Here is a 22,024-nt window from a genome sequence, read left to right on the forward strand (position 1 = left end):
TGTTTGCACAGAAATGCCTAAAAACGCATAAAAATGCTTGATCGCGCAAGGGTGCTTGATTGCACAAGAGTCCTTGGTCACAAGGGTACTTGTTCGCACAGTACTGCTTATAATACATAAAGTGTTTGATCATATAAAAATGCAGAATCACGTAAGGATGCATGATCGCCTAAAGTTGCATGATTGCCTAGATTGGCATGGTTGCATAACAAGGCATGTTAATTTAAGTTTTCCTTAAATATACAGGATTCCTTATGTTCACATAGGAATAAGTGTCTGCATGGATACATGTTGTGTAATGTTGCATAACACGTTCGTAAAGCGCATGCTTGCTTGCAAGATGCCTGTTCCATAGCACACGTGTTATATATATCCGTGTATACAGCGCACACTTTTCTTGTTCTTGCTTAAAACATATTTGTATGAATTTATGCTTCCATGAAAGCATGCTTCCATAGAGGCATATGGCATTAATACTTGCCTCATACACATATGGGCCATTTGCATATGTGTTTGCATGGGCTACAGAGGTTGTCTGCGCTTCGCAGGGGAACAGCACCTTTTCCGGTTGGTGGTCTGGCCCTTCGGGTTAGCCACCATGCCCAGGGTAAAGGCCCAGGGTATAGCAGTAATGGCATACTAAGCAATCTGCTGATGATAAGATCAGTCAGTAGCATGGCTGGACTTAGGTGGTCAAGTATCTGGAATTCCTGGGTTGGGTTCCCAGTCTAAAGGTGCTTTCTTATGGTCTTAAGGAGCTTGGAGTGTTTGGGCCCAAAAAGGGGTCAAGGCAATTTAGAGTTCCTTACATTTACCTTTGCTAATGTGCTAGGGAAGATGGCTTCATTCAAAGTGGTATCCCTATGCTCAGTTTCGTTCAAGGCTGCTATAAACATTATTCTCTCTGCCTGGAACAAGTAGATCCTAACCTAGGCATTATCCAAAGCGTCTGGTCCCAGGAATATGCCGGAACCTCAGCAAGATGGCAGAAGGGAAGATCCTTCTTGCTGATTACCTGGGAGGTGGTGGCTATGAAGGCTGGCCTCTAGGGATGGAGACCAGTCCTGAAGGAGACCACTGCCCAGGGGAAGTGGTCAAGCTCGGAGAGCCTTGACTGTCAACATTCTAGAGCTTCCGATGGCACGTCTGGCTTAATGGCCTGGGCGTTTAGATTACAGGATTGTTCTGTCGAGGTACAATCCGACAATGCCACATCAATAATTTACTTCAGTTACCAAGGAGGCACTAGAAGCCACGCAGCCAGAGGGAAGGCCATGTTCTGGTTTGGGCAGAGGAGCTTGTACCTTGCCTATCTACAATCTTCATATCGTGAAATGGAGAATTGACAGGCGGCTCTCTGGAGCCGTCAACAATTGTTCCCTGGGGAATGGCCCATGCACCCTGACTTTTTTCTGCCCAGATAAGAATTTTGGGCATCCAGGTTCAACAAGAAGTTGGACAGCTTTGTGTCAAGGGCTAGGGATCCACTCGCATATGGTACAGATGCGTTAGTAAACCCGTGGAATCAGTTTTTTCACTGATTTATATGTTCTCCCCAGTTCAGTTGCTTCCGCAGCTTCTATGCAGGATCAAAATGGAAGGGAAGGCGGTAATACTACTAGCCCGGCATGGCCCAGAAGATCCTGGTATGTAGAGATTGTAAGGTTGGCAGTAGCGAAACCGTGGACTCTTCCATCTAGTCCAGACTTGCTTTCGCAAAGGGCCGGTATTCCATCCGGCCTTACAATCGCTAAATTTAACGGTCTGTCTAATAAAGCCCACATGTTAAAGAATCAGAGCTTTCAGGTTCAGTGGTAACTGCCCTGATTAATGCAAGAAAGCGGGCCTCTAGGACCATTTATTATCGGGTCTGGAGGGCCTATGTTTCCTGGTGTGAAACCAAAAGATGGCATCCTCGGAGGTATGTCATAGGTAGAATTCTTGCCTTCCTACAGTTGGGGGTAAAAATGAAGCTAGCCTTGAGTACCATCAAGGCTCAGATCTCGGTCTTTGTCATTGTTTTTCAAAGGCCACTTGCTTCGCATTCTTTGATCCATGCCTTTTTATACAAGGGACAACGCGTATAAATCCGCCAGTTGGGTCGCACTTATGCCGCTGGGTTGAGTCTAGTTTTGTCATCGTACAAGTACAGCTCCTTGGGCCGATGCTTAATATTCCTTTTGATCCTCCTAACGGGGGAATAGGTGTTCTCCGTTGCGGTAACCTCCGCAAGAGTTTCAGTGTTGGCGGCTTTCTTTGTATAGTGCCATGCTTAATTATTCTTAAGGATAGGGTTATGTTAAATCCTCACCCAGCCTTTTTCCTTTTTCCTAAAAGGATCTAGCTGTCATTTGAATCAACGCGTTACTTACCTTCCTTTTACCAGAACCTTGTTCTGCGGAAGGAAAGTTATTAATTCCTCTCAATATAGTCAGAACGGTTAAAGGTATATCTGAATGTTTCAAGATACGGGATTCTGACATTGTTGTGCTACCAGAGGACTCTAAGAATGGGCAGGCAGCGTTCAAATCCTCTATTAAAATGGTTGCACTTTCTCGTTGTAGTGAGAGCAGTCAAGGCGACTGCTCAGATATGGAAAACTGTTTGTGGTGCTACCCGGAGGTCCCAGGATAGGGCAGATAGCATCTAAATCAACTTTTGTTTAATGCAGATTCATCAAGTTGTTATTATTCAGGCTTGTGGTTTGAAGAAAATGTTTTCTTCTTAGAGTGCACTTTACCAGGGCAGTAAGCGCTTCATGGGTGGTGCGTTACCAAGCCTTTATGACTCAGATTTACAAGGCTGCCACTTGGTTGTCTATACATACGTTCACTAATTTCTAACAGGTGAATGTAAGACGGCAAGAGGATGCCGCTTTTGGCGCAGTGTACTGCAGGCAGCAGTATAGGTCCTCACGTCTGATGGTGGTCTGCGTTTATTTGTGTCTCCCTCCCCTCAGTAGGCATTGCTCTTAGGACATCCCACTTAGTAATTACTATGAGCCTCTGTGTCCCGTGATGTACGATAAAGAAAATAGGATTCTTATAACAGCTTACCTGTAAAATCCTTTTCTTGGAGTACATCACGGGACACAGAGCTCCCGCACCTTTTGTGGGTAACTTACTGCTTTGCTACAAAAACTGAGGTATTCCCTGTAGGGGAGAGGGTTATATAGGGAGGAAACTTCCTGTCTAATTACACCAGTGTCCAGCACCTGAAGGTGAGATATAACCCACTTAGTAATTACTATATGCCTCTGTGTCCCATGATGTACTCCAAGAAAAGGATTTCACAGGTAAGCTATAAAAATCCTATTTAGCACCATCCATCTTTCCCTCAACTCTGACCAGTTTCCCAGTCCCGACTGCTGAAAAAAATCCCCACAGCATGATGCTGCCACCACCATGTTTCACTGTGGGGATGGTGTTCTTTGGGTGATGTGATGATGTGTTGGGTTTGCACCAGACATAGCGTTTTCTTTGATGACCAAAAAATTAAATTTTAGTCTCATCAGACCAGAGGACCTTCTTTCATACATTTTGGGAGTCTCCCACATGCCTTTTCGCAAACTCAAAACGTGCCATTTTGTTTTTTGCTGAAAGTAATGGCTTTCTTCTGGCCACTCTGCCATAAAGCCCAACTCTTTGGAGCGTATGGCTTATTGTCGTCCTATGTACAGATGCTCCAGTCTCTGCTGCGGAACTCTGCAGCTCCTCCAGGGTTACCTTAGATCTCTGTGCTGCCTCTCTGATTAATGCCCTCCTTGCTCAGTCCGTGAGTTTTGGTGTGCGGCCGTCTCTTGGAAGGTTTGCTGTTGTGCCGTGTGTGTGTGTGTTTTTTTTTTTTTTTTCTCCGTTTCTCTGTTTTATTGAACACTATACATGTGAAACATAACACTGTATGGTACATGGCAATATCGGAAACAGGGAAATCTAACACAAGTGGCAGATGCATACATTAATACATGTGGGTTCGGTGGAGTTACAGTTCGAACAGGTTATATAGGTTTTACTGAACGGGGGAGGGGTACAGGGTTGGGAGCATTCATGAACTTCTAGTGAGGATCAAGACCTAGTCGCACTATTATCAGCTACTCTTGGGGATGGCTCATGCATGTGTTAGTGGACTTAAGCCACCTGTCCCAGATTTTATTATACTTATCATGGCAGCCACTAATATATATAATTTTTTTGTAAGGTAGGGTGTTATTCACATCTGTTTTCCATTCAGTGAAGTTGGGGGGGTGTAGGCCTCATCCAATGTCGGGCTATAATTTTCTTGGCTGAGAAGAGTGTCTCGTGGAGAAATGGTTTTTGTAAATTTGTCCATGTCAGAGTCAGGGAAAATGCCTAATAGGCATTGTTTAGGGTCTAGGGACAAGGGGGAGCCCATATCATCATCATGAAGGAAGTCTACAGTCTGTTTCCAGAGACCCTGGAGCATTGGACATGCTCAGAGTAGATGGAAAAACGCACCCGTCTCTTGTGTACACATCGCACATGTTGCGGTGGATTCTGGCCTAAATCGGGCAACTCTGAGAGGGGTAAGAGATGCACGATGCAAAATATACAGTTGGGATAACCTGTCAGAAAGCTTAGGGGAGACAACTTTGCAGGCATCAAGCGCCTCACTCCATTCTTCATCTTCCAGCGGCCCCACCTCCCTTTCCCATCTTGGTTTGATGTTATATGCTATTATGGTAGCTGACTGAGTGAGGAGCATGCTGTAGAAATCTGAGATTAATCAGCGCGGGTTTAATCCCTTGATCACTGTCACAAGGACATTTGGAGTAGATTGTGGGAGGGCTTGGGGAAACTGGGAGCGTGCGGCGTGGCGTAGTTGAAGGTATCTGTAATGCATGGTTCTAGGGAGCATATATGTGTTTTGGAGGCCTTCAAAAGTTTTAAGGGCCCCATCAGACATTATGTGATGTAAATAGTACACCAGTTTCCTGCTCCAAACCTCTGTATCCGGGATCAAACTAAATTCAGGCAAAGATTTATTGTGCCAGAGAGGGGTATAGTCATTGAATGCAGGGATCTTAATTAACCTAGTAGTGATGTCCCACACGCATCTATATTGATATAGGAGCAATTCTCGGTTGCTCTAAGATTCATTACCTCTCTGACCCACTACAATCGCTATTGGGGGATCTGTGGTTTGTGGAGTCCATTGCGGGCTGAGTATTGTAGTAAACCGGAGCTTGTCAGTTTTGTCTATATGATAGAGTTGGGCCAATTGGGACGCTAGGTAGTACAAATTAAAATCTGGAAGGGCTGTTCCCCCTAAGTTGGTGGGGTTTTTGAGTACTTTCCAAACCAGTTTGTGTCTATTGTTGCCCCAGACAAACGTCCTGAGCAGAGCTTCTATCAATTTGAAGTATTTCAAGGGTATGTATATAGGCATGTGCTAGAGCATGTACAATAGCTTGGGCAATAGAATCATTTTGATGATATTAATGCGCTCCCATACTCCTAATGGTAGCCTGGCCCACACTTGGATTTTGGATTTGATTAGGGTGAAAAGGGGTATGTTCACTCACATGATCCCTTTAACATAGATCGCATTTCCAAATGGTCAGTTACATTCAGCTCCGTGCTGCTCTGTTCCACTGCTAGTATAAAACACACGCAGGCTGCACACTACCAAGAGCGTCACAGGCTCCTTCTCCCCACGCGTATCGTCACTGGGCACGTGACTTTTTCAAGGGTCCCTTGAAAAAGTCACGTGCCCGGTGACGATACGCGTGGGGAGAAGGAGCCTGTGACGCTCTTGGTAGTGTGCAGCCTGCATGTGTTTGAACTAGCAGCAGCACGGAGCTGAATGTAACTGACCATTTGGAAATGCGATCTATGTTAAAGGGATCATGTGAGTGAACATACCTGGTTCTTTATTTTACATGTACTTTGACCTATATTTGCGCAATGGTATTTTTCCCAATCTTATGTTTTCATATGGGGGAGGACTACTAGAAGTTGTACAATTAACCGATCCATGCCGGCGGATGAACGGGATTGAGCTTATCCACCGCTAACCCATCTAAACACAACTCGTAAAGCCCTGCTTTGAAACGAAGAGGAGGTATCATTTTGCTTTCAATTAGTGGACTAATCACAAGTATTAATTGAGGTGTATTATATTTTAACCACATTGTCACATGAGCACAGATTTATAACATTAACATTTATTGAAATAAGGTCCCGGGGTTTTATACTATTAAGGGAACCTTATATGAAGGTTTGGAACACATTTTATAATATTTTTCATATGTTTTTCAGTATAATTATTTAAGGTTTCACTGCTTATGGTTTAAAACAAGTTTACAAACAATGTATCCACTTATTTGAGAAATGTTTTGCAAGCACAACATTTAGTATCAATTGGATAATACGAGTGCATCACTTTATTGGATCTACAAAGTACTGACTCAGGGGGACTAAATTCAAATGCACACCACACTTTTCACATATTTATTTGTAAAAAATTTGGAAAACCATCTATCATTTTCCTTCCACTTCACAATTATGTGCCACTTTGTGTTGGTCTATCACATAAAATACATTTATGTTTTTGGTTGTAACATGATAAAATATGGAAAATTTCAAGGGGTGTGAATACTTTTCCAAGGCACTGTATGTAGTTACGTTGGTCCAGCTTGAAACAATGCAACTATGTAAAGATTTACCATGCCTGGGATTCTTTAATATGTTGACCTCTTTGGAAAAAAATGAAAAGGCAAACATTGTACACCCTCCAGGGATATGAAATTGCTGCTCTTCTCTTTGCAACATTTCTGGGATGGACCGGAGCAATTTACTATGCCGTCACTAATCAGAATCAAAGTAGGGATTGTAGAGCAGCACATCTATGTGCTGCTGAAATGATATGAAAGGTATTGTAAATATGAAATTAATACCAGCTGTAACTTCAATAAACATTCGTGCAATAAAACAAATGTGCCAAATCTAATTAAATATTAAAATAAAGGCTACATTCATAAAGTAGTGCAAAAAAACCATTAAAGGGACAAGTGCTGTAATTCATAAGTCCATTAGTGTTTCAGCAAAAAGTGACATGTGCATAGGATTATTAGTCCTTGATATGGTGCTGCAACGGATCAACGGAATTGATGCAATGACGCTGTATAGTCTTCCCTATGCGTTTCGTCACAACAACGTCATCGGGAGAGGTGATCAGAATCGTGGGGAACAAGGGGTGGGAAGGTTTTACAGTTTTCACCTTTTTCTGTTTTTTTTTTTTTTTTTTTATCTAACCCTTTAAGCCAGGGTACATACCCTTTATGAGAGAGAGAGAGTGTACATTATGGGGATATGTGAGTACATGCTACATCCTCAGCTAGATGCACAAGCAAGAGATTTGCTCTATTTGGTTGCAAGGTATTATAGAAACTTGTACAGAATTAGCAGTGCAATAAATGAATTTTAGGTTTTGTTCTACAATGGACCTAGCCATGGTAACATCGCTAAAATGAAACAGTTTCACTATTATCACCTGAAATTGTTATCCGGTCCAGCTGATTACAGATGGACTGAAAATTTACTGTAGGTCCATTTGTATGCAAATTGTCTGTCGCTGCAGACACCAGATATTCAGGGGTGGAATTTATTTGTCTCTATTAAGTGACAGAGCTTCTGTATTAAATCTCATAATCTCTGTCTGCGCATCATAAATCTAATACAGCTGATGCTCTGTGTGTATGATGCTATTTTTATTCCTTGTTGTTTTACATATTGATTCTAAACTTTGGGGAAGCTAAAAGTCCTTCCTTGCAGTGGGGCTGCATCTGCACTGCAGGGGTTACCTATACATTTATGTCTATAGGCACCAGGTACAGAGGTTCTTCTACATGATTCTCTGCTCCACGGGCTCCTTTGCAATGTTAGACTGGTTGCTGCAGCCTCTTCTTCCCTCCACTCTGGTGGTCTACGATTTTCTGACATCATCAAGACCAATGCGGGGCTTCTAGCACTGCACTGGATTTGAGGATCTTGAGACTGTTCACGGGCAAATGGTAAAGTATCACACTGCCCAGCATAGCCTCTCCCATTCTCAGTAGTGCCTCTGTTTTTTGCTAGTGTTTGTAGGTGATGGACCTGTCTCTGTCCTTTTCAGAACTGAGCTGCAACAGAAAACTTCTTATTGGAAAAAGTGTTTAGCCCCAAGCCTGCATAGATGGGCAACAAACCTTTTTCAATGAAGAGGTCCCCCACATCTGCAAGTGGAGGGGTGCATGGCAGCCTTTAGGGTCTATATCTCTGATGCCTTAAATTAAAACATAGTGGCAGAGGCTACAAGCTGAAGTTTTGTGTCCTGCCCTTTCCATAATTCATCCCCCAAAAAAGCATGCAATGCCTAAGCCCAATGGCAACGTGTGGCCCATCCTGGGCCTGAAGCTCTTTCTGTATGGAATCAGTACAGTCAGTAGTTTCCTCCTCCATCTGAGGGAATTTGTGGCCTGTTTGACATTAGGGATGCCTATCTCCACCTCCCTATATTTCACCTTCATTAGTGCTACCCGCGGTTTTGGGGGCGGGACTCCCTCCTCCTCCTTCTCTCCCCCTCCTCCCTCCTCCCTCCTCCTGTCTAACAGTTTACGTTAAAAACTTTTGCACATATTTGCAAACATATGCATAATCCACAGTGCCCTATACTGTGGTCTTAACTCAAAATTTCTAGAGTCCTCATAGTAGAAGCACATACTGTATAGGAATAGATAGATTAAGAGCAAGTGTGCCTCGCCAATCCTTGGTCAAAACCTTTACGCATGGAGTGGCTTGCATTGTTCCCCCGGTACGTTGCCCACTAACTCCATGAGACCTCAGAGTGGTGTTGTCAGTCCTTAAGAGACCAGTGTTTGAATGTATTCAGGATATTTCTCTCCCTCTCCTGTCATGCAGGGTTGACTTTGTCATGGCAATCGCCTTGATTTGGATGTTGTCGGAGCTTACGGCTTTGGAACCTTTTCTTGTATTGCACAAGGACAAGTTTGTTTCGAGACTAGGAAATGGCGTTTCATCCGGACATGGTGTTGCCTCAGTTTCTCAATCTACTGCCTTGTTCGTGTTGCTGATGGCTTTGTGTAGGCGACATACTGCCTCTCAATCCACAAATGCTAGGTGGATTTGATAAGTCATCACTTAGACATTTGACCTGAAAGGTAGCGTTCCTAGGCCTTCCTGTGAAGGCCTGCTCCACCAGAAAACTCACACAAATAGGAAATAAAAAATAGACTGTAAGAGCAATGCAATGTATTTTTAGGAAACCGTGTGTCAGACATGGGCAGAGCAGAATCATATTAAAAGAGGGTGCAGCTTTGTTTATTCCATTGTTTATTGAATCAAGGCTGCAGTGGGTAACCTAACACTGTTACTTTAACCCATTTAAAATGTATTTAATTGTTTACATACTGCCATACTATAATTTGTTTTATACTTTTTGTCTCCAAACAGTATATCAGTGTAAAGCCACATGCTTGAAGTTTTCCACATTTCCATGGCTGACCATAACTTCAACTGATAAGCATGTGCTCTCCTCAAATGAATGGTAAGTCTCAAATTTGTCCATTAGAATACTGTTTTCAACATCATCTCCACCTTGATCCAGGTACTAGGGGGAAGGACTGGAATTTGCAGCAGAGACAGAAATAAAAATCTTACAAGGGTTTTAACCTTTTACATATTCTGGAAAAGAAATTTTATGTCTCTGTATTGCATTACCTTCACTTCCTGTCTGGTTAAGGCCTCATTTAGAGGAGTGCTGGACCTGTAGTCTGGGAGTGAGTTCCTTGTTTATACAGTATGTGGTTTTAGCTGCCAGGTGCAGCGTGCCGGCAGACTATTCATGTCTATGGGGACACAGTAGATGCTCAGCTATAGTTGGTCATCTAAATTTGACAGCCATGTGAGTGTGGATGAGCACCCTTGAACCCAGTGTCTGTGTTGGGGGTCACTCACTCACACAGCTGTCAAAATGGGATGAGGAGCTATGTCCCTGCATCGTGCTTTGTCCTCATAGACATGAATATGCTGGCTTCATACAGCACCTGGAGGCTGAAAACCCTCAGGGCTTTTCACCTTAATGCATTCTATGCATTAAGATGAAAAACCTCCTGTGATGCAGCAGCCCCCCTTTTACTTACCTGAACTCTGTCTTTCCAGTGACGGGGATGAGCACACCAGCTCCAGCCAGTGTCTCGCGTCCTGATTGGATAAATTGATAGCAGTGCAGCCATTAGCTTCCGCTGCTGTCAATCAAATCCAATGACATGGGAGCTTGGGAGCGGGGCCGAGTCCTGCTGTCTGTATCAATGGACGTGGCAGCAGGACACGGCAGCGCGCCCGCACAAGTGCCCCCGAGGGAGAGCGGCTCTCCAACAGGGCACTTGAGAAGAGAAGGAGCCAGGAGCGCTGCTGAGGGACCCCAGAAGAGGAGGATCAGGGCCACTCTGTGCAAAACTAACTGCACCGAGGAGGTAAGTATAAAAAAAAAAAAAAAAAAAAAAAAAAAAAACCTTTTTAGATATCCTTGAAACCACATAAACATGGAACTCATTCGCCTATTAGAGGTGTCAGAGCCCATCTGAAAGAGGCCTAAACTTTGTCAGCAGAACAGGAAGTGAGGATAAATATCTCTTAGAGACCTGAATAGTGTTGGAAACTTGACAGGGATTCTTACTTCTTACCCTTTCCATCTCTATTCAAAAAAAAAAAAAGAAAAAAAAAAAGGTTTTGACTGGACAAACACAAGCCTAACTCTAACCTCCCTCAATCCTAATCGTAATCTTGGCATTAAAGTGATATTTACCTTTCAGCATCTGATATATTAGTTTGAGTATGCAGCTTCTTTATCAAATCTTTGCTATGTTCCGGTTTAAACACTTAAGCCCCGGAAGATTTGGCCCCTTAATGACAGGCCATTTTTTGCGATACGGCACTGTGTCGCTTTACCTGACAATTGCATGGTTGTGCGACGTTGTACACAAACAAAATTGACGTCCTTTTTTTTCCGCACAAATAGAGCTGTCTTTTGGTGGTATTTGATCACCTCTGCGATTTTTTTTTTTTTTGCGCTGTAAACAAAAAAAGAGCAACAATTTGAAAAAAAAATATTTTTTTACTTTTTGTAATAATAAATATCCCCAATTAAAAAAAAAAAACAACAAATTTCTTCCTCAGTTTAGGCCGATATGTCTTAGTAGTATATGTATAGTATTGGGTTAACACTAGGGGGTGATTAAGGGGTTAAATGTGTTACCTAGGGAGTGTTTCTAACTGGGGGATGGGGGATGGGACTGCCTGGGGGAAGAGACTGATTGTTGTTCCTAAGCATTAGGAACAACTGATCAGTCTCCTCACCCCTGACATAACAGAGATCTGTCTATTTACATTGACAGACCTCTGTTCGTCTCTGTGTGGAGCGATTGCGCGGACATGGTAACCGCCGGGCATGCACATCGCCACAGTCGTTGCTCCGGCGGTGCCCTGCGTGCGCCCCCCTCTAGTGGTCTTAAAGCGGCCAAGGTACAGCTACGATGGCTCACCCAGGGAAGCCAACCTGCCGCAGTATAACTGTGTTGGCTGGTCGGGGAGCAGTTAAGCTGGTGCTATGACTCTTTTCTCTTGTAGCATCCTATGAAGTTGCCCTTGCATGCAGGAACTCTTAGTACATCACTATAAACAGACATCCTGTAGACAAGGTTGGCAAGGCACCTACCTGGTCATCTGTTCTCCTTTCCCATGCACTATTCACTGTTAACACTTGCCTGTGAAGACCAAAAGTTCAGGGAAGCAGCACTGAGAGAGTAGAAGCCATCAGTCAAGCACTTGCAGTTTACAACTTTCAATGCTAAGAATTTCCACAGATGTTTGTTGTGGAATGGTTGATTTATTGGGTGCAGTGTGTTATGCTGCTGAGGGTTTAATACTACTGTAATGCCCCGTACACACGGTCGGATTTTCCGATGGAAAATGTCCGATCGGAGCATGTTGTCGGAAATTCCGACCGTGTGTGGGCTCCATCGGACATTTTCCATCGGATTTTCCGACACACAAAGTTGGAGAGCAGGAGATAAAATTTTCCGACAACAAAATTGTCGGAAATTCCGATCGTGTGTACACAAATCTGACGGACAAAGTGCCACGCATGCTCAGAATAAATAAAGAGATGAAAGCTATTGGCCACTGCCCCGTTTATAGACCCGACGTACGTGTTTTACGTCACCGTGTTTAGAACGATCGGATTTTCTGACAACTTTGTGTGACCGTGTGTATGCAAGACAAGTTTGAGCCAACATCCATCGGAAAAAATCCTAGGATTTTGTTGTCGGAATGTGCCCTATTAGTGTGATCCTAACTCTAGATTTAACCTTTCCTCAGCACCTAATATAATTATAGATACAAACTAACCAGCGCGTTGCTAACTAAACATAAAAAATATATTTAAAAAAATGACGTGTTATGATTCACACCTTACTAATCCATACTTACATTCTTTACATCAAACATATTAAATGTTTATGGACCCGGATTGGTAGTCAAGGCATCTGATCCCTGTGGCAAAACACCACTAAAATGTTACTTAAAGTTGACACTGTGGCAGCCTGTGGGCACTCCAGCATATGTATATTCCTTAATCCTGGTTACCATTGCACTCTCTGTTGTATTTATCAACTCTCAGCCTTTTACTAGCCCTCAGACTACATATATAAATGATTAGGCTCCATGCACACTAGCTTATTTTTAAGCTCCTAGCTCTGATGCCGCGTACACACGAGTGGACCTTGCGGCAGACTTTGTCCTGCGGACTTTTCGACGGACTTTACAACGGACTTTCCAAATGAACGGACTTATCTACACACGATCAACCAAAGTCCGACGGATTCGTATGTGATGACGTACGACCGGACTAAAATAAGGAACTTCATAGCCAGTAGCCAATAGCTGCCCTAGTGTCGGTTTTTGTCCGTAGGACTAGCATACAGACGAGCGGACTTTTCGGCCGGACTCGAGTCCATCGAAAAGATTTGAAACATGTTTCATTTCTAGGTCCGTCAAACTTCTGGGGAAAAAAAGTCCGCTGGAGCCCACACACGATCGAATTGTACGACGGACTCCGGTCCGCAGGACCAAGTATGCCGTAAAGTCCGCTCGTGTGTTTGCATCATTAGAAGCAAATAGTGTTATCCTATGTGTCCATGCACACTTATGTAAGCTAGATGGTTTTTGCAAGCTTCAGCTTCTAGGAGCAGAAAAAAATGCTTTTTTTTTTTTTTTTTGCAGTTTTGGTAACAATATGGCAGTAGAGAAAAAAGGCTGAGAGCATGGGGGCAAGGTGCTTTGGGGGAGGGGAGTGATCATGTGGCCTGGTATGGTTCGGGGGTGTGGGTGCTCTTTCTGCCCCACCCCCACCTACCTGGGCTGCCAGACTGCATGCTCGGATAAGAGTCTGGTATGGATTTGGGGGGTACCCAACGTCTTTTTTAAAAATTAATTTTGGCGTAGGGTTTCCCTTAAAATCTATATCAGACCTGTAAGGCCTGGTATGGATTGGGGGGGCACGCTGTTTTTTTTTTTTTTTTTTGTTTTTTTTTTTTTTTTTTTTTTTTTTTTTATTGACGGAAATGGTTTAGTTTACATTCAGCTGTCAGTGGGGAGCTCAGGAGATGAGTCATCCGTCGTCAAGGACGCTGCAGCCACCTTGTTGGCCTGCTCCTTAACAACCAGCTATTTACTGGTTGTTATAAGAAAAATATGGGTTTTTGTTTTTTTTTCAGATTCATACTTACCTAGGTGCTGCATCTGTCCCCCGGCACCTTTACACTGAGAACCAAGCGAACACCGCCGATTGCTCAGTTCTCACAGGTCCCTGAGCAGAGAGCTGCAGACTGTCAGTTACAGCTCTCTGCTATGCCCCCTCCTTGCTCACTGGAGCTCTGGGCTGTGGAGGGGGCGGGAGCGGTTGGCTCAAGCTTTCAGCAGCTCGCTGAGAGGCTAAGCAGGGTGTCAGTCCAGGGATCAAGGCGGATTCCAATTCCATGGTGGTGATGACGTGGAACCTGTATTGACTCTGTGATGTCAGCAGAGAGCAGACTTCAGACCGCTGTCTGCTGAAAATGGATCACAGGAGTGAAAAATGAATTGCACTCCTGTGACCTATAGGAGAAGTGTATAGCCAAACAAACTTTGGCTATACTTCTCCTTTAGGGACGCCCGCTCCCTAACAAAAATGCTACTGCTCCTGCAGTAGCAAAACTGCAAAAAAAAAAACTGCAAAAATGCTACATAATAGCATTTTTTATTCAGTGTTTTTTTAGCGTTTTTTGAGCGTCTAGTGTGCATGGAGCCTAAAAAAATAATGTCATGAATTTGCATGATAACAATGGACACTAATGATGCTATAAGGCAGTGATGGTGTACCTTGGCACCCAAGATGTTTTGGAACTATATTTCCCATCATGCTCAACCATACTGCAGAGTGTATGAGAATCGTGGGAAATGTAATTCCAAAACATATGGGGTGCCAAGGTTAGCCATCACTGCTATAAGGTCATTGTACTTTAAAATATCCCTTTTATTGAGCTTAGCTTTATGCCAATGAAAACGTGAAGCTAACCTGCATGAATACTGCGGGCACACTGCGCTGTGGCCAAAGCGCAGCCGCTCAGTGTGAAGCTTAATTAGCATAAGCATATAAAATTGGAATATGTTAAAAAAAATATTTATTACTGTAATTGCTCTTACCATATAGCATGTGGATCCAGTTTATACCTCCTGTCCTGTTTGCACCTTCTATCTACAAGTTCTTCTATTGCCAGTAAACCAGGTTTAGTCATTTTAAACCTAGTAAAATGGCAACATATCCTGGAATGCATGCATCTAGACTGCACATAGTTTCACCTACATTGCAAACCGCTTTGAGAGACCAAAAATCTGGGGAGATGTTTTAAATACCCACTTTCTGAAATGGAATCCCTGGAGTGCTCCTGTGCTCCACAACTGGTTCATTACAGTGATGTGTGGTCTTACTGACCAATTAGAAGTGCAAGGGAGGGTCTCCGAACTTCAGGAACTGCAGTTGGTATTTTGTAATGCTAGGCCAGGGGTCCCCAGACTTCCTAAACAAAGGGCCAGGTTACTGTCCTTAAGACTTTGGAGGGGGTTGACTGTGGCTATTGGGAGTAGAAATTGTCCTGATATCAGTGGGGGGGGGGGGGTCAATGGTGCATCTTTGGCATTAGGGGGGGAATATTGCCCAGTGGTTGGTGTCAGTAGGCAGAATAGTGACCCTTCATTGGTAAGGACTAGTGCCCCTTCATTGTTGTCAGTGGTAAGACTAGTGCCCCTTCATTGGTGTCATTGGGAAGACTAGTGCCCCATCACTGGTGTCATTGGGAAGACTAGTGCCCCATCACTGGTGTCATTGGGAAGACTAGTGCCCCATCACTGGTGTCATTGGGAAGACTAGTGCCCCATCACTGGTGTCATTGGGAAGACTAGTGCCCCATCACTGGTGTCATTGGGAAGACTAGTGCCCCATCACTGGTGTCATTGGGAAGACTAGTTCCCCATCACTGGTGTCATTGGGAAGACTAGTGCCTCATCGATGGTGTCATTGGGAAGACTAGTGCCCCATCGATGGTGTCATTGGGAAGAATGGTGCCTCATCGATGGTGTCATTGGGAAGAATGGTGCCTCATCGATGGTGTCATTAGGAAGAATGGTGCCTCATCGATGGTGTCATTGGGAAGACTAGTGCCCCATCGATGGTGTCATTGGGGAGAATGGTGCCTCATCGATGGTGTCATTGGGGAGAATGGTGCCTCATCGATGGTGTCATTGGGGAGAATGGTGCCTCATCGATGGTGTCATTGGGGAGAATGGTGCCTCATCGATGGTGTCATTGGGGAGAATGGTGCCTCATCGATGGTGTCATTGGGGAGAATGGTGCCTCATCGATGGTGTCATTGGGGAGAATGGTGCCTCATCGATGGTGTCATTGGGAAGAATGGTGCCTCATCGATGGCGTCATTGGGAAGAATAGTGCCTCATCGATGGTGTCATTGGGAAGAATAGTGCCTCATCGATGATGTCAGTAAGAGAAATTATACCCCATTGTTGGTGTCAGTGGGTGGAATAGTGTCTTGCATCAGTGGGAGGAACAGTGCCCTAAGGGCCAAATAAAAAGAAAGCAAAGGGCCACAATTTGGAGACCACTGTACTAGACCATCATATTTTAAGGCTTCCAGAACTATCTAAATGTTTTTGTGCAACTGCATGCAGGTGCTTCTGAGTGTCAGCTATCCATGTATGCAGCCCATATATTTTATTTAACCACTTGAGCCCCGGACCATTATGCTGCCTAAGGACCAGAGGTCTTTTTCCAATTTGGCACTGCGTCGCTTTAACTGCTAATTGCGCGGTTATGCAATGCTGTACCCAAACGAAATTTGCGTCCTTTTCTTCCCACAAATAGAGCTTTCTTTTGATGGTATTTGATCACTTCTGCAGTTTTTATTTTTTGCGCTATAAACGGAAAAAGACCGAAAATTTTGAAAAAAAATGATATTTTCTACTTTTTGTTATAAAAAAAATCCAATAAACTCAATTTTAGTCATACATTTAGGCCAAAATGTATTCGGCCACATGTCTTTGGTAAAAAAAATGTCAATAAGCGTATATTTATTGGTTTGCGCAAAAGTTATAGCGTCTACAAACTAGGGTACATTTTCTGGAATTTACACAGCTTTTATTTTATGACTGCCTATGTCATTTCTTGAGGTGCTAAAATGGCAGGGCAGTACAAAACCCCCCCAAATGACCCCATTTTGGAAAGTAGACACCCCAAGGAAATTGCTGATAGGCATGTTGAACCCATTGAATATTTATTTTTTTTGTCCCAAGTGATTGAATAATGACAAAAAAAAAAAAAAAAAAAAATATTTACAAAAAGTTGTCACTAAATGATATATTGCTCACACAGGCCATGGGCCTATGTGGAATTGCACCCCAAAATATATTCAGCTACTTCTCCTGAGTACGGGGATACCACATGTGTGGGACTTTTTGGGAGCCTAGCCGCGTATGGGACCCCGAAAACCAATCACCGCCTTCAGGATTTCTAAGGGTGTAACTTTTTGATTTCACTCTTCACTGCCTATCACAGTTTCGGAGGCCATGGAATGCCCAGGTGGCACAACCCCCCCCCAAATGACCCCATTTTGGAAAGTAGACACCCCAAGCTATTTGCTGAGAGGCATATTGAGTCCATGGAATATTTTATATTTTGACACAAGTTGCGGGAAAGTGACACTTTTTTTTTTTTTTTTTTTTTTTTTGCACAAAGTTGTCACTAAATGATATATTGCTCACACAGGCCATGGGCCTATGTGGAATTGCACCCCAAAATACATTTAGCTGCTTCTCCTGAGTATGGGGATACCACATGTGTGGGACTTTTTGGGAGCCTAGCCGCGTACGGGGCCCCGAAAACCAATCACCGCCTTCAGCGTTTTTAAGGGCGTGAATTTTTGATTTTACTCTTCACTGCCTAACACCGTTTCGGAGGCCATGGAATGCCCAGGTGGCACAAAACCCCCCCAAATGACCCCATTTTGGAAAGTAGACACCCCAAGCTATTTGCTGAGAGGCATGGTGAGTATTTTGCAGCTCTCATTTGTTTTTGAAAATGAAGAAAGACAAGAAAAAACTTTTTTTTTTTTTCTTTTTTCAAATTTCAAAACTTTGTGACAAAAAGTGAGGTCTGCAAAATACTCACTATACCTCTCAGCAAATAGCTTGGGGTGTCTACTTTCCAAAATGGGGTCATTTGGGGGGGTTTTGTGCCACCTGGGCATTCCATGGCCTCCGAAACTGTGATAGGCAGTGAAGAGTGAAATCAAAAATTCACGCCCCTTAGAAAGCCTGAAGGCGGTGCTTGGTTTTCGGGGTCCCGTACACGGCTAGGCTCCCAAAAAGTCTCACACATATGGTATCCCCGTACTCAGGAGAAGCAGCAGAATGTATTTTGGGGTGTAATTTCACATATTCCCATGGCATGTTTGAGCAATATATCATTTAGTGACAACTTTGTGCAAAAAAAAAAAAAAAAAAAAAAAAATTTGTCTCTTTCCCGCAACTTGTGTCGCAATATAAAATATTCCATGGACTCGACATGCCTCTCAGCAAATAGCTTGGGGTGTCTACTTTCCAAAATGGGGTCATTTGGGGGGGTTTTGAACTGTCCTGGCATTTTATGCACAACATTTAGAAGCTTATGTCACACATCACCCACTCTTCTAACCACTTGAAGACAAAGCCCTTTCTGACACTTATTTTTTACATGAAAAAGTTTTTTTTTTTTTGCAAGAAAATTACTTTGAACCCCCAAACATTATATATTTTTTTAAAGCAAATGCCCTACAGATTAAAATGGTGGGTGTTTCATTTTTTTTTTTCACACAGTATTTGCGCAGCGATTTTTCAAACGCATTTTTTGGGGAAAAAACACACTTTTTTAAATTTTAATGCACTAAAACACACTATATTGCCCAAATGTTTGATGAAATAAAAAAGATGATCTTAGACCGAGTACATGGATACCAAACATGACATGCTTTACAATTGCGCACAAACGTGCAGTGGCAACAAAATAAATACATTTTTAAAAGCCTTTAAAAGCCTTTACAGGTTACCACTTTAGATCTACAGAGGAGGTCTACTGCAAAAATTACTGCCCTCGATCTGACCTTCGCGGCGATACCTCACATGCATGGTGCAATTGCTGTTTACGTTTGACGACAGACCGCCGCTTGCGTTCGCCTTAGCGCAAGAGCAGGGGGCGACAGGGGTGCTTTTTTTTTTTTTTTTTTTTTTCTTTATTATTTTTTTGCTTTTTTATCTTATTTTTAAACTGTTCCTTTCATTTTTTTTTTTTTTAAATCATTTTTATTGTTATCTCGGGGAATGTAAATATCCCCTATGATAGCAATAGGTAGTGACAGGTACTCTTTTTTGAAAAAATTGGGGTCTATTAGACCCTAGATCTCTCCTCTGCCCTCAAAGCATCTGATGACACCAAGATCGGTGTGATAAAATGCTTCCCCAATTTCCCAATGGCGCTATTTACATCCGGCGAAATCTAAGTCATAAAATGCTCGTAGCTTCCGGTTTCTTAGGCCATAGAGATGTTTGGAGCCACTCTTGTCTCTGATCAGCTCTATGGTCAGCTGGCTGAATCACCGGCTGCATTCTCAGGTTCCCTGTTGAGACAGGAGAGCCAGAGAAAAACACGGAAGACGGTGGGGGGGGGGGGGGGGCATTCCCTCCCACGGCTTGTAAAGGCAGTCTAGAGGCTAATTAGCCGCTAGGATTGCTTTTACATGAAAGCCGACCGCTGGCTGAAAAGAATGATACCAAGATGATACCTAAACCTGCAGGCATCATTCTGGTATAACCACTCAAAGTTGTGAATGGCGTACCTGAAGACAAAAAAATGGTTAACAATAAAGCACAGTAAACAATAAAGTATAAATAATTACATACCTGAAAAACAAACATGATAAAACATAATAACAATAACAATAACAATAAAACACTGCAGAATAGAATACAGTAAAAAAAGAGCAGAACAATAGAGAGAGAGAATAGAGAGAGAGAACAATAAAACGACAACTATTTTTTTTTATTTTATATATATATTTTTTTTTTTTACACTTTTTTTGTAACTAACTTTTATAACTGTAACCGGTTCCAGGTTCGGGTCTCTCAAAATGCGATGGCATCTTGGGAGACCCTGTGAAAGTGTGCCTAGTCTGTGCAATGCTGTACCCTACGCTAATACTCAACTAGTGTATGGTAGCGTTCAAAACATTCACCAATGCAAAGACCAGGATTGTCAGGACAGGAGGGACAATAATAGCGGGTGTCACGCCTATATCCGCGTTTGCTGCAGACACAACATCTTTTTTGGGGGGGTTCGTTGGGTAGGGGTACTCGGGAGCACATAAAAATGCCTCTCATGCAGCCGACTGCATTTCGTTGGGGGATGTGAATGGGGGAAGTACGGGCGCTGCAGAAGTGGTGGGTTCCCAATTAGGATTGGCGAATGCAGCAGGAAGGGCACTATGGGCACGACGGGCCTGTGTTTGTCTTTTTGGTGGCAGCGGGACACTACTTGTGCTTGTCACCTCACCAGCTTGAACTGCACTTATGGGACTCGCCACGTCACCAAGTGTTACTGCAGTGCTGGTTTGACTACGACCGGGGTGTACTAGGCCGCTGGTGCTTGCCAGTTCAATAAAAAGCTTCCAAAAAAACTGTTAGCGATCGCAGGGATCAGGCCTGACTCTGCGAACGCTGCAGTTATGCGTTTAGTGTTTTGTAAGTGTCAGTGATCGATCAATACTGCACTTGGGTGGGCTGGACTGGGCCGGGCGGAGGGGCAAAACGCAGGTGCTAGCAGGTATCTGGGTTGATCCCGCTAACACTGCGTTTTTGGGAACCCTAAACTGCTGGGGACGCTAGTATAGATCTGATCTGATCGGATCAGATATTGATCCGTTCAGATACTATACCACTAAAGGAGGCGTATGCTGCGTGCGTGGGTGTTAGTGGTACTGGCGCTAACCTGACGCTGCCTGGGGCCGGTGCTTGCTAGTTCACCAAAATGCTACCAAAAAAACTGTTAGCGATCGCAGGGATCAGGCCTGACTCTGCGAACGCTGCAGTTATGCGTTTAGTGCCTTGTAAGTGTCAGTGATCGATCGATACTGCACTTGGGTGGGCTGGGCTGGGCCGGGTGGAGGGGCACAACGCAGGTGCTAGCAGGTATCTGGGCTGATCCCGCTAACACTGCGTTTTTGGGAACCCTAAACTGCTGGGGACGCTAGTATAGATCTGATCAGATCAGATATTGATCCGATCAGATACTATACCACTAAGGGAGGTGTACGGTGCGTGCGTGGGTGTTAGCGGTACTGGCGCTAACCTGACGCTGCCTGGTGCTTGCTTGCCAGTTCACCAAAATGCTACCAAAAAAACTGTTAGCGATCGCAGGGATCAGGCCTGACTCTGCGAACGCTGCAGTTATGCGTTTAGTGTTTTGTAAGTGACAGTGATCGATCGATACTGCACTTGGGTGGGCTGGGCGGAGGGGCAAAACGCAGGTGCTAGCAGGTATCTGGGCTGATCCCGCTAACACTGTGTTTTTGGGAACCCTAAACTGCTGGGGACGCTAGTATAGATCTGATCAGATCAGATATTGATCCGATCAGATACTATACCACTAAGGGAGGCGCATGCTGCGTGCGTGGGTGTTAGCGGTACTGGCGCTAATCTGACGCTGCCTGGGGCGACGCATATCCCCGCCGGGCGATCAGGGGGCTAAACCTTTATTCGGTAATAAACGGCGGGTGCCCTGACACTATAAAAAATAAACGAACTAACCTGCATCACCCGTAACGGTTATACGGTGATCAGTGGTGAAAGGGTTAACTAGGGGGCAATCAAGGGGTTAAAACATTTATTAGGTAGTATATGGGGGTCCCTGTCACTATAAAACGCTGACGGCGAACCTAAATATTTACCTCACTAACTAGCGTCACCAGCGACACTAATACAGCGATCAGAAAAATGATCGCTTAGCAACACTGGTGACGGGGGGTGATCAAGGGGTTAAAACTTTATTAGGGGGGGTTAGGGGGGTACCCTAGACCTAAAGGGGGGTAATACTCACTGTCCCAACACTGGAACTGTCACAAACTGACACTATGCAGTAATCAGAAAAAAAAAAAAAAAAAACCTGCTGGTGTCAGTTTGTGACAGGGGGGGGGGGTGATTGGGGGGGGATCGGGGGGCGATCGGGGGGGGGATCGGGGTGTTTTGTATGCCTGGCATGTTCTACTGTGTGTGTAGTGTGTTGTGCACTCACATTGATGTCTTCTCCCCTCGGCGCTGGAACGGAAACTACCGAGCCGAGGGGAGATGACATCATTTCCTTTGCTGCTGTT

The 22,024-nt window shown here is 44.0% G+C and overlaps 1 protein-coding gene across 3 annotated transcripts in view; it reads left to right on the plus strand.

Annotated features, from left to right (window-relative positions):
* RTTN (rotatin) overlaps positions 1-22,024 on the plus strand; it is a 372,765-nt gene that overhangs the window by 37,683 nt on the left and 313,058 nt on the right. For all 3 annotated transcript variants that reach the window (XM_073631267.1, XM_073631266.1, XM_073631268.1), the window contains exon 6: positions 9,471-9,564. In XM_073631267.1, the coding sequence (XP_073487368.1) occupies positions 9,471-9,564 (94 nt within the window). The remainder of the gene's footprint in view (positions 1-9,470; positions 9,565-22,024) is intronic.

Source organism: Aquarana catesbeiana, linkage group LG05 (assembly GCF_042186555.1).
Source record: "Aquarana catesbeiana isolate 2022-GZ linkage group LG05, ASM4218655v1, whole genome shotgun sequence".
Taxonomy (NCBI): domain Eukaryota; kingdom Metazoa; phylum Chordata; class Amphibia; order Anura; family Ranidae; genus Aquarana; species Aquarana catesbeiana.